Below are 14,331 nucleotides of genomic sequence, written 5' to 3'. Positions count from 1 at the left end.
ACATCTCCATTAACAGGTATCATCCCAACAGTCTTTGTATTTGTCCCTGGGACATGATGTGATATTTACAACCTTGGATCAGCAAAAAGCTATGGTGAGCTATATAGAGCCCTGGGCATATGCTAAATCAAAATCCTAGTCACCTAGCTTGGGCCATATGGAAACCCTAATGACCCAGGGCCATATAATTGCACATGCTTTTAATTTGCCATTCATTTGAATCGTAGATGAATCCTTTTAGCCTATTTTGATTTCTTTTATATCATTTACTCAATGCCACGCTGTCATATTAAGAGCATTAGATTATTGTTAGGCCCTTCAATACATTTCTTAACGTGCTTCTCTCCCCAGCCAAAAAGAGGAAGAAAAAGAGTGGAGATGGGGTGTTGCATTAATGGTTTTGGCGGAACGAGAAGGGAAATGGTGAAGAAAGGTCACAAGAGTTGCACCTCCCCCATCAGTGGAAAGAGATAGGGTAGGCAGAAGAGACGGTGGAGAAGTGGTCAATGAAGTGACCACAGGAAGCTAGTTTATTGGAAATGCCATGGTGCGTCAGAGAAGGAAAGACAGAAATCAGAGAGGCAGGGTCATTATAGCGGTTGCTCTTGGAATTGAGCAAATGATGGGAAAAGAATTCAGGGAGAACAAAAATATCTCACTGGAGGAAAAAAATGGTTAGGAAAGAGAAGTGACTAGGAAATGGCCAACCACACAGCTTCGCTATAACATTAAGCATTGTGTTTTTGCAAGACTCTGCATTGCAGAAAACTGTGCTATATAATCGTCCATTCCAATGTCGCATCCATGAGTCCAAGCAACTTTTTGATAGTGCGGCACACTGAGCCCCAAGAGACTCTCAGTGTCAGAAGAAAATCTCCTAAATCCCTAACAGCATTCTAGCCAAAACGTGTATTGAAAACACAGATTACCACCCAATCCCTGGAATCCAGCAGAATGGCAATACCCACGCAGTCCAAACTGGAGACTGTAAAGGTAAAATGAAGGAGGTCACCTCCACAAATGAAGCATCCTGAGGTCCCTGTCAAACTGCCACCCCAGCCCAATGTCAGGTCCCATGATTTCTTTGAAAGCTGGAGAGCAATCAAGTAAGGTGACCCGACACCCGACGTTAGTTAGGAACACATTTGGGATCTTTACCGATAGGCTCAAGGTGGAACTCATTAGAGTCCTTTTCAGCTGGGTTGGTTGGAAGGAAGGCCCAGACAAAGTGGAGGGAGGAAAGGCAGTGGAGGGAGGAAAGGCACGACAACAGGGAGGAGTGATAGCGAGGCTGATCAATCTTTTTCCTCCATTTTGGAACGACTGCTGCTGCCATTGAACTAGCAATTCCTGGGGCTATTTTTGGGTGTGTCTGGCACAGCTCTAAATGCCCAGAAACAGGCCCAGGATGGGCCAATTTAGTTGGAGAGGTGGTGGCAATATTAGCCTTAGCTGTTGTGGCTACAACAGAAGATAAAGGAAGAGACTCTTCCACTCCTACTCCTCCCGGCTGTTTAGTGTCACCGGCCTCCAGACTGCGTCCACCTGAATGGCAGTGGGGCTGGCTGCAATGGAGACTGGAGGCAGAAAATGGCAGCAGAAAGTGACAGTGTAACTGCCCACTGAATGACTCCCTCACTGCTTCTCACCCCTTTGGAGGCCTTCTTCCTTTCCTACCTCAGGAGACCCGATTCTGATTCCCTTAACTTCTTACTTCTTGTCTTCTTTGGAGATCAGAAAACAAGTCTTCTTCAGAATCAAAATGGAACTGGGTATGGCGGTGCTGAGGAAGGGAAGAGATAGGAAGATGAGTAAAAGTGTAATTTAAAGACTCCCACTTTTAGAGAAGGGATCTTGGGCAGCATGGCATTGTGGATAGAGCACGGGCCTATGAGTCAGAAGGTCATGGGTTCTAATCTCTGCTCCGCCACTTGTCTGCCGTGTGACCTTGGGCAAGTCTTTTCACTTCTCTGGGCCTCAGCTACCTCTTTTGGAAAATGGGGATTGAGACTGAGCCCCACTTGGGACAGGGACTGTATCCAACCCGATTTGCTCGTATCCACCCCAGGGCTTAGTACAGTGCCTGGCACATAGTAAGTGCTTAACAAATACCTAGAGTAGACTCCAGAATGTCTCTTCTGAGGGCCCACCCGTGAAATTGCCTGGCTCTATTCTGCACATCACCCCTGCCGTAAACTGAGATGGGACTGTGTCTGAGCCAGGTGTTTTATATTTTATATTGACTTGCCCAGTAAGCTTGAGAATATATTTTTGAGTGTGGGGGAAGGGGGCATAGATGTATTTTGAATGACCGAAATGGAGTGGGGGCAGCCCCTTAAATTCTGGGATTGTATCTCTAAAAGCAAGACATTTAAAATCAAAAGTGAAGTCCCATTGTCAAGATTCAGAATTTAAATAAAATACAGGTTAATCTATTTCATGTACATATAGCATTTTATTCATTCCCTGTAAAAATGCAGTCGGCTTCTTATCCCCCAGAATGCACGACCTCTTTCTTTTTTTTCAGCAACCTCTCAATAAATACGATTGAAAGTAGAAAACATGGAAATTGTCAATGCAATTATGCACGCTAACCTATGGGAACAGTAAATGCAGATAGAGAGCAATAGGTAGAATACAAAATGCAGAAAGTATTTGGAACCTTGATTGGCTAAGGAAGCAAGATGGATTGGGATTTGTCTATGGCAAGTAACAGAGATGGAAGAAAAGCCCAGTGGCTGATTGTGGGGGTGCCACAGGAGTAAAGGTCAGAAGGAAGGCAAGCTTGTGACAGAGTGCTTTCAAAAATCACTGTGAAAAGTCCATTCAAAGCAACTGAAAGTTGAACTGGGAGGTTGGAAAATGGCATGAGAACAAGATAAGACCGTGAGCCCTATGTGGGACATGGACTGTGTCCAACTTGATTACCTTGTTTTTACCCCAGTGCTTAGTACAGGGACTAGTACATATTAAGCACTTAACCAATACCACTATTATTATTATTATTACATACAAAGGGAGACATTTAAGGGATTAAGAAACAGCCCCAACTACCAAACTGCCACTTGGGGTAGCACTCTTGACCAGGACCAACTAAGTTTGGGTAGACTTTGTGGTCAAGGAATGTGTGTGGTTACTGTTGTACTCCCAAGGGCTTAGCACAATGCTCTGCACCCAGTAAACACTCAATAAATTCAAATGAATATGGGAAAGGAGTGATTCTAGAATCACTAAGCTGGTTGATTCCTCCCCACTAGTCAATTTAGACTAACACCTGGTAATAATGTAAAATACTGGCTGTCAATTTATACCCATCAGATTGTGAATTGTGAGAAGCAGTCTGGTGCAGAGAATAAAGCATGGGATTAGGAGTCAGGTCACGGGTTCTAATCCTCGCTCTGCCACTTGTCTGCTGTGTGACCTTGGGCAAGTCACTTCACTTCTCTGGGCCTCAGTAACCTCATCTGTAAAATGGGGATTGAGACTGTGGCCCCACATGGGACAGAGTATGCCTAACCCAATGTGCTTGTATACAACCCAGCATTTAATACAGTGCTTGGCACAAAGTAAGTGCTTAAATAGCAGAATTATTATTATTGTGGGTATTATTGGGTTATAATTGTGGGTGGTTTTTTCCTTTATTTTATGCCTCCAACCGCCCCCCGCCACCGCACCCCTTGCCAAGTAAAGTAGGTGCTCCATGAATACTGTGGAGACGGCGGGCTGGGGGTGTGTGAATAATAATGATGGTATTTGTTAAACGCTTACTATGAGCGAGAACTGTTCTAAGCGCTGAGGTGGACACGTGGTAATCAGGTCGTCCCACGTGGGGCTCAGAGTAGCTCAGTGGAAAGAGCCTGGGCTTGGGAGTCAGAGGTCATGGGTTCAAATCCCGGATCAGCCGCTTGTCAGCTGTGTGACTTTGGGCAAGTCACTTAACTTCTCTATGCCTCAGTTAGTTAGTCCATCTGGAAAACGGGGATTAAACCCGCGAGCCCCATGTGGGGCAACCTGGATACCTTGTATCTATTCAGCAATTAGAACAGTGCTATGCACATGGCCAGCGCTTAACAAATACCATTATAGAGAAGCTGCGTGGCTCAGCGGCAAGAGCCCGGGCTAGGGAGTCAGAGGTCATGGGTTCGAATCCTGGCTCTGCCACTTCTCAGCTGTGTGACTGTGGGCAAGTCAGAACTTCTCTGTGCCTCAGTTTCCTCATCTGTAAAATGGGGATTGACTGTGAGCCTCACATGGGGCAATCTGATCATCCTTTACCTAGCCCAGTGCTTAGAACAGTGCTCTGCACATATTAAGCACTTAACAAATACCAACATTATTATTAATCCCCACCTCCGCCACTTGGCGGGACTTTGGGTGAGTCGCTTCACTCTTCTGTGCCTCAGTTACCCCGTCTGGAAAATGAGGATTAAACAGTGCTCTGCACATAGTAAGCGCTTAATAAATACCAACATTATTATTATTATTAAAACTGCGTGCCGCACTTGGGGCAACCTGTTTACCTTGTAGAGAAGCAGCGTAGCTCAGTGGAAAGAGCCCAGGCTTGCGTATCAGAGGTCGTGGGTTCTAATCCCAGCTCTGCCACTTATCAGCTGTGTGACTTTGAGCAAGTCACTTCTCTGTGCCTCAGTTTCCTCATCTGTATAATGGGGATGAAGACTGTGAGCCCCATGTGGGACGACCTGATTACCTTGTATCTACCCCGGTGCTTAGAACAGTGCTCGGCACATAGTAAGCGCTTAACAAATACCAACATTATTATTATTAAAATGGGGATTAAGACCGCGAGCCCCACGTGGGGATGACCTGATTACCTTGTATCTACCCAGCGCTTGGAACAGTGCTTGGCACATAGTAAGTGCTTAAATACCAACATTATTATTAAAATGGGGATTAAGACTGCGAACCCCACATGGGGTGACCTGATTACCTTGTATCTACCCAGCGCTTAGAACAGTGCTCGGCACATAGTAAGCACCTAACAAATACCAACAGTATTATTATTAAAATGGGGATTAAGACCGCGAGCCCCATGTGGGTTGACCTTATTACCTTGTATCTACCCAGCGCTTAGAACAGTGCTCAGCACAGAGTAAGCGCTTAACAAATACCAACATTATTATTATTATTAAAATGGGCACGAAGACTGCGAGCCCCACCTGGGGCAACCTGACTCCCTTGTATCTACCCAGCGCTTAGAACAGTGCTTGGCACATAGCGCTTAACAAATACCAACATTATTATTATTAAAATGGGGATTACCATTGCGAGCCCCATGTGGGGCGACCCGATTAGATTGCATCTGGACAGCGCTTACAACAGTGCTCGGCCCATGGTAAGCGCTTCACCAATACCCAAAATGATTATTATCATTATTATGTCGATGAAGTTTTATATGAAGGAATAAGGGAAGGCTTCGACCACCCGGCCGCAATCGAGGGCAGGTCGTGGCCCCGCACAGGCCGCACTTGGCGCCTCGGGCAGGAGGCAGGCGGGCCGCGCCTGCGCAGACGCCGCCCTGCAACGCCTCTCAGGCGCGCGCCCGCGGGCCCCCCCCGGTCCCCGCCCCTCGGTGCCGAAGGGGCTGACGGGCGTTCCCGGCCCTTGCGCGCCCACGCTAAGGGGGAGCGAGCGGGCGGGGCCGACGTCCGTGCGTGCGCTGCCGGGCGCGAGCACGCAAGGCGTCGGAGGGCACCGGCGAGGGGGAGGGCGGAGCCAAAAAAGGGGGGAAGGCGAGGGGCCGGCTGGGCTGCCCCTGCTATGTGACCGCCGGCGTCGGGCGCTGCCTCTCGCCTGTCCGCCGGTCCTCAGAGGCCTCGCCGTGGGCAGGGAGGGCGCCTCCTCCCGCTCCCTCGCCCGCCCGGCCTGTGGGAGCGTCCCGGAGGAGCGGCCCTAAAAGGGGGGGGTGGGGGGAGGCCATTTTGTCCCGACTGATTGACTCCCCGGAACCGAGCGGCGGGGGTGGGAGAGGCCGAGGACCAGCCTCCTCCGGTCGTGCCCGTCCTCGGGGCCTGTGCCAGCCCCTCTCTGCCCACCCCCTCCCCCCGGGGAGCCCGCCGGGGTCCTAAGGTGGTGGTGCGGAGGGGCCGATCCCGCGGGACCGGACCCGCTGCTCCCAATGGCGAAGAAGACCTACGACCTGCTCTTCAAGCTGCTCCTCATCGGGGACTCGGGAGTGGGGAAGACCTGCGTCCTCTTCCGCTTCTCCGACGACGCCTTCAACACCACTTTTATCTCCACCATAGGTGAGGACCAAGGCGGGGGGGACACCAGGCCTCAAAGCCTCCTTTTACCCCCCCCCCGACCCTCCTCCCCATTATAAGCGTTCGCCCCACCGGCCCGATCGGCGTTGAGTTTTTGTTGTTTGGCGGGGGGGCGGCCGTCGTTGCCCTTCCTCCCTCCTCGGCCCTGTGGCCTTCAGGCTTCACCCGGCCCACCGGTGGGCTCGGAAGCGGCTACTCTTGCCCCCCTTCCCCGTCTTTGTTGCAGCCGTTTTGAATAATGGTTAATAATCATCATCGGGGCGGATGATGCGATGGCTGCCGGCCTGGGTCCCGGCTGATCCCCCCCCCCCCTCCCGGGCCCGGGAATACCGTAGCCTGGCGATATAGGCGACAGGCACTGTGTGTGTGTGTAACAGCCGATTAAGTTGCCTTGTTTTTATCCGTCTGTCTCCCCCGATGAGACTGTAAACCCGTCAGTGGGCAGGGATGGTCTCTCTCTGTTACCGAATTGTCCATTCCAAGCGCTTAGTACAGTGCTCTGCACATCGTAAGCGCTCAATAAATACCATTGAGTGAATATACACATGTGTGTGTATATGGTGTGCACGCACACAGATATTATGCGTATGTCTGTGTACATGCTGAGATGAATCATGATAGTCCCAGGTTTCGGTGAAGAGCCAAAAGGGAGTCTTCCAGGAGAGAGCAACCATTTAAGAATTCCCATTCATTCAATAGTATTTATTGAGCGCTTACTATGTGCAGAGCACTGTATTAAGCGCTTGGAATAGAGACAATCTCTGCCCATTGAAGGGCTTACACTCTAATCGGGGGAGACAGACAAAAACAAGACAGCTTAATCGCTTCTATTACATCCAACCTTCCGGCCGCAGTTACTGGTTGGACAGGCGTGCATGGATCCTGGCCACTTATTGGGCGCTTTCGGGTCTCTCCCAGTGCTTTGGAGACATTAACTAAATCACGTTTAGATTGTGAGCCCGTCGTGGGGCAGGGATCGTCTCTATCTGTTGCCGAATTGTCCATTCCAAGCGCTTAGTCCAGTGCTTTGCACATCGTAAGCGCTCAATAAACACTACCGCATTTCCTTCGGATTATTGCCCTGATCCTTTTTCGGATAGGTTGCCCGTTCACTTTACCGGAATGGAAATCAAAGTTGTTGTTTGGTTTTTTTGGGCCACCGTTCTTTGTTTGCATCTTAGGCACTTCGAATTCATATTCTGGAATTTTGTCGGGTATGCATTATCGGTTTGGAGGAGGAAGTAACTTGGCCTCCCCGAAAGGGAAAGGCCACCCTCCCCACCCTCGAAGAAAAGTATCATTTGATTGTTTTGTCCCCGTTGCTGTAAATGTTGCATCTTCCCACCTGGCGGCCCTAATTTTTTTTGTTGTTAAAAAGCGCACCTCTAGATGAGGAACCCTGTGGAACTGTAGGTTGCCAAAATTCTTAAACTTGCCTATGGAATGGTTTTTAAAAACAAGGTTATGTGCTCTATTTTCAATTATTATTTCAATTTCAATTATTAACTTAAATGCCGTTAACTGATTAAGACCGCTGAAACGACCAATCTTCCCTTTCTGATAGTGGTTAAGAGGAGCCTTGAATGTAGCGATTAACTTGGCTGTCAAGGAGGGCGGTGCTGAAAGATGTACATTTAGCATCCCTATCTTTTTCCTTTTATTCCTCCAGCTACCCTCCGGGAGCCCATTGTGGTTCCCTTGTCCATTAAGTTATCCCAATCCTCTCCAACCTGCTGATGTTTTCAGCCAGCAAAACTTACTGAGGTATTGTATTCCCGATACTTAAAATCCAGAGTGGAAAGAAGCTTTTGCTTGTTTGCTTGGGGGGCCTGCTGCTTTTATTGACAAGCTTCACTGGATTCCCTCTTGTCCTGTTGTTATGGAATTTGGGGGAGAAGAAGTGTGTTTTGTCTTGACCACACCCATCTTGACGTTGAAGCCTTCCCTCCTCAGTTTACATCTTTTCGACTGAAGGGACGTAACCTTTTAGGTTTGACCGTTTACAAAAGCTTCTCTGATTCACTGATCGTTTTAGATGCTCTACTTTATACCGTCAGTAGCTCCACTATGTCGCTTGTCAGAGGGGTTGAGCAGAACTTCATAAGGATTTCCACAGTTTCGTAGAGATGTAAAACTTGGCTTTCTTGGTTTTGTCTCCTCTCCTCATCCTGACAACCTACAAACAGATTTAGTTAAATCTGCCTGCAAAATAGATTATAGCCAAATAATTGTAAATTGGACAGATATTACTTTAGAAAGTAAAAGGAATCAGGGTGACCTAGCGAAAAGATTAGGGACCTGACAGTCCAAGGACCTGAGTTCTAATCTTGATTCCGACACTTGTCTGATGTTTGATCTTGGGCACTTAACCTCAGTGCCCAAGTTTCCTCAGTTTCCTCATCTGTAAAATGGGGATTAATTGCAGTCCCTCCTACTTAAACTGTGAGCTCCATGTGCGACAGTCACTTTATTCAACCTAATTAGCTTGTATCTATGCAAGCGCCTAGTATACTGCTAAGTACCATTAAAAAAAGGTCTCATTTAGAACTTCTTGAAACATTTTTGGATCATCAAAAATACTATGATGAACTGATCCCACCTCTTACAATCTGGGCTAACTTGCTTGTACAGAAAATAAGCATTGGAATGAAAATTTTATTTCATAATCAGACACAAGAATTTGGATTATTTAGCGACCACGCAGGCATAATTTTTTTACATAACCTTTTGCCAGCTTACTGAATGAATTATTTGAGGCAGACTGTGACCTTCTGTGTGTTTTATGAATGATAGAATGACCTCTTTAGAGTTTCAGAAGACATTGTGTTCCTCACCGTGACCTACGGCACTCTTGACCACGGTCACCTCTGCAGTCTCACTTCTCATACCTGATTGTTGGCAACTATATCTGATTCTTCATCCATAATGTATCACCTCCCAGTAAAGATGCTGTCTCTCCTGTAAGTGCCTTTTGGGGAAGGACTATTATCAGTTTTTTGGCCTAGTACAGTACTTTGTTTCCAGTGAGTCTCCAGGAAATACTTGTACTACCACTATGCCCAACTGCCCTAGATTTAGCCCTTAATTACCTCACATTTCAATTGCTCCAAAAGACTCCTCACTAGCTTCCATGCCTCCAGCCTCTCCCGCTTTTAGTCATTCCCATGCATAGCAATGTAGGTAGGGGAGGAAGAGAGAGGGGGAGAGAGAACAAGCAAGCTTTCCTACGTTTTCAAAGATGATGCTATTGACGGTAAAATCCGACTTGGGCACAGAGTGTGGCTGAAAAGACTAAGTCCTTGATGACAGGCTACCACATTGTTTGCTCTGTAGGGTAGATGTCTGCTGCCTTGGAGGGTTTGTTTTCTACAGCACCTAACTCTTCTTTTGACTTGACCCTGCCTCTTGGTGTATCATTCTTTGTGAAGGCTTTTCTCAGAAGAGCACACTGCGACTCTCTCTCCGCCCTGCCTTAGTCTTATTGCTACAAGGCCTGTATGAGCTGTCTGCTGCAGTGGTTTCCCAGAAGCCCACTACTGTTTTGCTTGAGACTGTTTCACTATGTCTCTGTTGCATTTATTCAGCTTTCCTCGACTGCGTGTGCTCTCTCTTAGGTCACTGGACAGCAGCTGCTTAGGTAACCTGCTGTCTAGTCCTCTCATATGCCCTGCCCAGTAGAGCTTTATTGCTCTGAGCAGTAGTGTCGGAACAAATGTCTGCTGCCCATATGACCTTGAACATGTGGTCAACCCCTGCAGTGGTACAATAAAATCTCTGATCTGAACTTTATGGAACTTAAATTCTACCCTGAGGAAAGAATGGGGGAAGACAGAAGATTTTTAATGTTGAGGATTGGGGCTGTTGGGCGATGGGGAGGGAGGTCTGACATTAGCCCCATCTCCTGTTTCATCTTCCTTAGCTTCACTTTCCTGCAGGCTGGAGGCTCAACAGATTCCTGGAATGGCCTGTGTGGTGTGTCTCCATCACAATCTAGAACTTCCAGGATCCCAAAAGATTTGTCAGATATACTGATTGGATGGTGTGGATTTTTAGGGTTTTCCCTACTGTTTCTCCCCAAATAACTTCCTTAACAGGGTTATTCCCCCTGCAAAAAAAAAAAAAGCTTTTTTTGTAAAGGTTTTAATATTTTTCATTGTTGAAGCAGTTTTGCTAATTTACAAATCCCATCTATTTTTTTAATGGCATTTTTAAAATGCTTACTGTGTATTAAGCACTGTTCTCAGAGCTGGGGTAGACACAAATTAATGAGACCGGCTACAGTCCCTGCCCTGCCTGGGCTCACAATCTAAGTAGGAGAGAGAGCGGTATTGAATCTCCATTTTTACGGTTGAAGAAACTCAGGCATAGAGCAGTTCAGTGACCTGCCCACGGTCACCCAGCAGGCAAATGATGGAGCTGGGGCTAGAACCCAGGTCTTCTGGCTCCTAAGCCCTTGCTTTATTCACTAGGCCACACTGCTTTCTGCTGCTTTTGCCTCTGTCAACATAAGTTTGTATAGCCCATTTATGTGATGAGTTGTCAAATCTCTACCGTCATCAACAGAATTGGCAAATATTTTGGAATGTGATATTTGGTTATCTGTCTCCCCCTCTAGCTTTAAGTTCATTGTGGGCAAGTGTTTAGTACAGTGCTCTGCACACAGTAGGCGCTCAAATTCGATTGACTAACAGCCGATCTGTTAAGTGTTCATTTAGCCATTTATGTCACTTGCCCCAGAAAGTACCTGTTTGGTGCAATGCATTATACCGGGTATTTGGGAAGTACAGACTAGCAAAGCAGTACATTCCCTATCCACACGGTGCTTACTCTAACCAGGAGACAGACGTAAAAATGCGGTGATGAACTCTTGTTTCTCATGTCTCGTTTTTCATTCCCAGCTCTTGCCCTTCTTGCCATTTTGAGATAGAAGATGGATGCTGAACAACTGTAAACATTTTGCATATTGAAAAAAAGGTGGATTTCAGCAAACAGGAAGATTTGGGCCTATCCTGAAATATATAGAAAGTGTGGTCATAAGGAACCCATGTTTTTATATTCTCAGTTCTTTGTATTGAGCGCTGTCTAATTATTGAAATTAACTGGAGTCGATTTATTAAAGAGGAGATGACAGCCATTATAAAATCTGCACTGGAAGTAGGCTACTTTTAGAATTTTTAAGTTATTTTTAGCAGTGGAGTAAGTTTCAATCTGCATCTTTCTGAAAGGAGGATTGAAACGTGTAGAGTCACTGTCTTGATGTTGTAGCCTGTGTTGCTAAAAATACTCCAGTAGCTCTTCTTCAGGAATAGCAGTGCCAACCTTCCAAAGTAACCTGGAGATGTATACTTCTTCCCGTTAACGTCTTTCCCAAGAAGTGACGCTCTTTCTCTTTGTCTTCATTGTTCACAACTGCAGATATTTTTACCTGTTTTTCTATGATTGGCCCATAGGTGACAATCCCTTGGTCTGAACCCATTCTCACTTTATATGAAATTACATTAGTAGTAGAATGATTTTTAGAGAAACTGTTTTGTTTTTTTTCTTTTTAGTGGGTGCAAAGAATCTTTGGAAGATGGGTAATATAATCAGCAACTGTAGCAAAATATCATTGGCTTGGGATGTTTTCCACACCAGACTATGAACCCAGGGAGACATTGGCTTATTTGAGAAGGGTGGGCGAAGGTGCTTATTGCCACAAATCTAATAAGCCTGTCAGCCAGTTATGAGAAGGGATAGAGAGCGTTGCCCAACCAGCTGACCCTTCATTGGTGCCTCTTGGGAACTTACCCAGAGAGTAAAGTAGGAGAGAGTCTTTCTTTCCTGAAGAGACATGATGCCTCTTGCTCCATGGGCCCCCCTGATGCTGCCCTTCTGAATTGCAATTTCATTATCCTCAAAGTGGCTTAGGAAATTTGACTCTCCTTGGTCTTGTATGATGAACCACACAACAGAAGTTGTCTTTGGTTTCATTGTTCAAAAAGTGACAACCTCTAAGTGAAAGAATGAGAACGCTATGACCCATGAGGTCATCTGGACTCAGTTTTTCTTAGGACCTATATGATGAGTCTGGGCCTTGCTATGAAGCTGCAGACAACAGCCACACTCGGTGTAAGCACTGGAGCTGCTCATAGAGTTGTTTCCTTTTAGGGTTAGGGGAAGAGGGAGAATTTGAGCAGGAACAAGGGGGGTGCTTTCTTGGAAAAGTCATGTTGTAGTTCTCACTCATTCTGATAAGCTCACATTGTTGGACAAGTGTTCCCCTATAAATCGGTGGTATTTGTGGAGTGCCTTCCGTGGGCAGCACACTGTTCTATGTGCTTGAGAGTACAACAGACTTAGAAAATACAGGCCCTTGGGGAATCTTACAATCTAGTGAAAAGAAAGAGGCACAAAATAAGAGCAAAGAAAAAGATAAACTGAATTTGTAGATGAGCAGTTGACTAAATACATTTTTTAAATTGATGTGTTCAGAAGTATGGGTGAGGGGTGAATGCATAAGTTTGTAGTGGGCACAGAAATGTTGGGGTGGTAACTGTGGAAATATAGCTCTGGGAGATGGTAAAAAATTATTGAGGCAGGCCTCCTAAAGGAAATTTAGCTTCAGAAAGGCTTTGAAGATGAGGACAGTTCTGGTGTGATGGATTTGAATGGGATAAGGAGTGCCAGCAGGAGGAAGGGTTTAAGCAAGGGGTTGGAGGTGGGCAAGGTGAGGAGATCAGCTTGGGAACTACAGAGAAGGCAAGCTGGAGTTTTTTGGGAGAATAAAGTAGATAAGATAGAGAAAGCGGATGAAGGGCCTTGAAAGCCAATGAGAAGTTTGATATGATATTGGACGCGTACCTAGTGGAGGTTTTTGAGGAACGGAGAGGTGTGTGCCGGACGTTTTGCAAGGATGGTTCTGAGCAGTAGAATGAAATATGGACTGGGGAGGAGAGAAACTGGCAGCAGGGAGACCAGTGAGATGACTGCCATAATAAAGCTGGGATGCGACAAATGCCTGAATCAAGAGTGGCCATTTAGATGGTGAGAAAGGGGCGGTGGCCAGGGAGTGATTTGGGGGAAATTCCCCTGTTCCATATAGTGTTCTAACCAAATGTACAATGAAAACATGCTTTCTAGCAGAACTGAAATGTGCATCATTTATGTAGGAACCAAGAGCAGGTCCCCAAACTACCAGGTCTTGAGGTGGCAGGCGGCGCTGGTTTTTCTACTCTCCATGCTTTATAATCCCTGGTGTCTGTTGGAATGCATAGTGGTTGTAGGAATACTGACTGTCTTGTAATGGAAGCTCCTGGAGGGCAGTGATTCCCTCCATAGTAAGCGCTGCGCTGTACTGCCCGCAAAGAGATCAGCAAGAGGATTACATTTTTTATTGGGGCATCCCACTAGATAGGGATAATTTCTTTCCTAAAAGGCTGTAACATTTATAATTTATAGTAATATTTCAACATAAAATGTGATGTTCGGCAATATGTATTAAGTTGGTAAACCGAACTTTAATAGCAGTTGGGTTACAACTGAATATAATATTTTTCCAAAATGGAGTACATTCAGTTCTGACATAAGTAAGGTTTCAATGCACATTTTGGTCAGAGTGCAGTTGGGGAATTAAGAAATGTATTTCTGACAGTGCAAATTTCTGATTGGACTCGGTGTACTGTGTTAGCGAAGAGCTAGATTGTATGCCTGAGCATGTTGTCAGAATGGGTGGCTATTACAGTACAAGATTTCACAAGAACACAGCTCTCACTTGAGAATATGGAAGCTGTGCCATCCACCTGATGAAAGTGGTGACCCTTTAAACCTTTTACATCGAGTCCAGGCCACACATGAGTTGGTCTGAGTTAGTTGGGATGTTATTCTCTCTATACAAAAGAAAAATATACACTGTTCTGGTTGCCAGTGTGCTATCTGGCTTACAAGAGGACAGTTGCTTGAGAAGATTGAGGCACGATGGGGAAAGGAACAGGGGATGCAAACAGCATTATTTTCCCCCTCGCCCAAGCATCCCTTCCCCATTGCAGTCAAACTCTGGGCCCGATGGCCTATT

The 14,331-nt window shown here is 46.2% G+C and overlaps 1 protein-coding gene across 1 annotated transcript in view; it reads left to right on the top strand.

Moving 5' to 3' along the window:
- The first annotated feature begins 5,734 nt into the window (after positions 1–5,734).
- The window catches only part of RAB10 (RAB10, member RAS oncogene family), a 47,845-nt gene continuing 39,248 nt past the window's right edge, over positions 5,735–14,331 (top strand). The window contains exon 1 of the mRNA XM_003430587.4: positions 5,735–6,263. Coding sequence (XP_003430635.2) covers positions 6,137–6,263 — 127 coding nt within the window. The 5' untranslated portion in view covers positions 5,735–6,136. The remainder of the gene's footprint in view (positions 6,264–14,331) is intronic.

This window comes from Ornithorhynchus anatinus, chromosome 9 (assembly GCF_004115215.2).
Source record: "Ornithorhynchus anatinus isolate Pmale09 chromosome 9, mOrnAna1.pri.v4, whole genome shotgun sequence".
NCBI classification, from domain to species: Eukaryota; Metazoa; Chordata; class Mammalia; order Monotremata; family Ornithorhynchidae; genus Ornithorhynchus; species Ornithorhynchus anatinus.
This window is presented reverse-complemented; position numbering and strand designations above follow the sequence as displayed.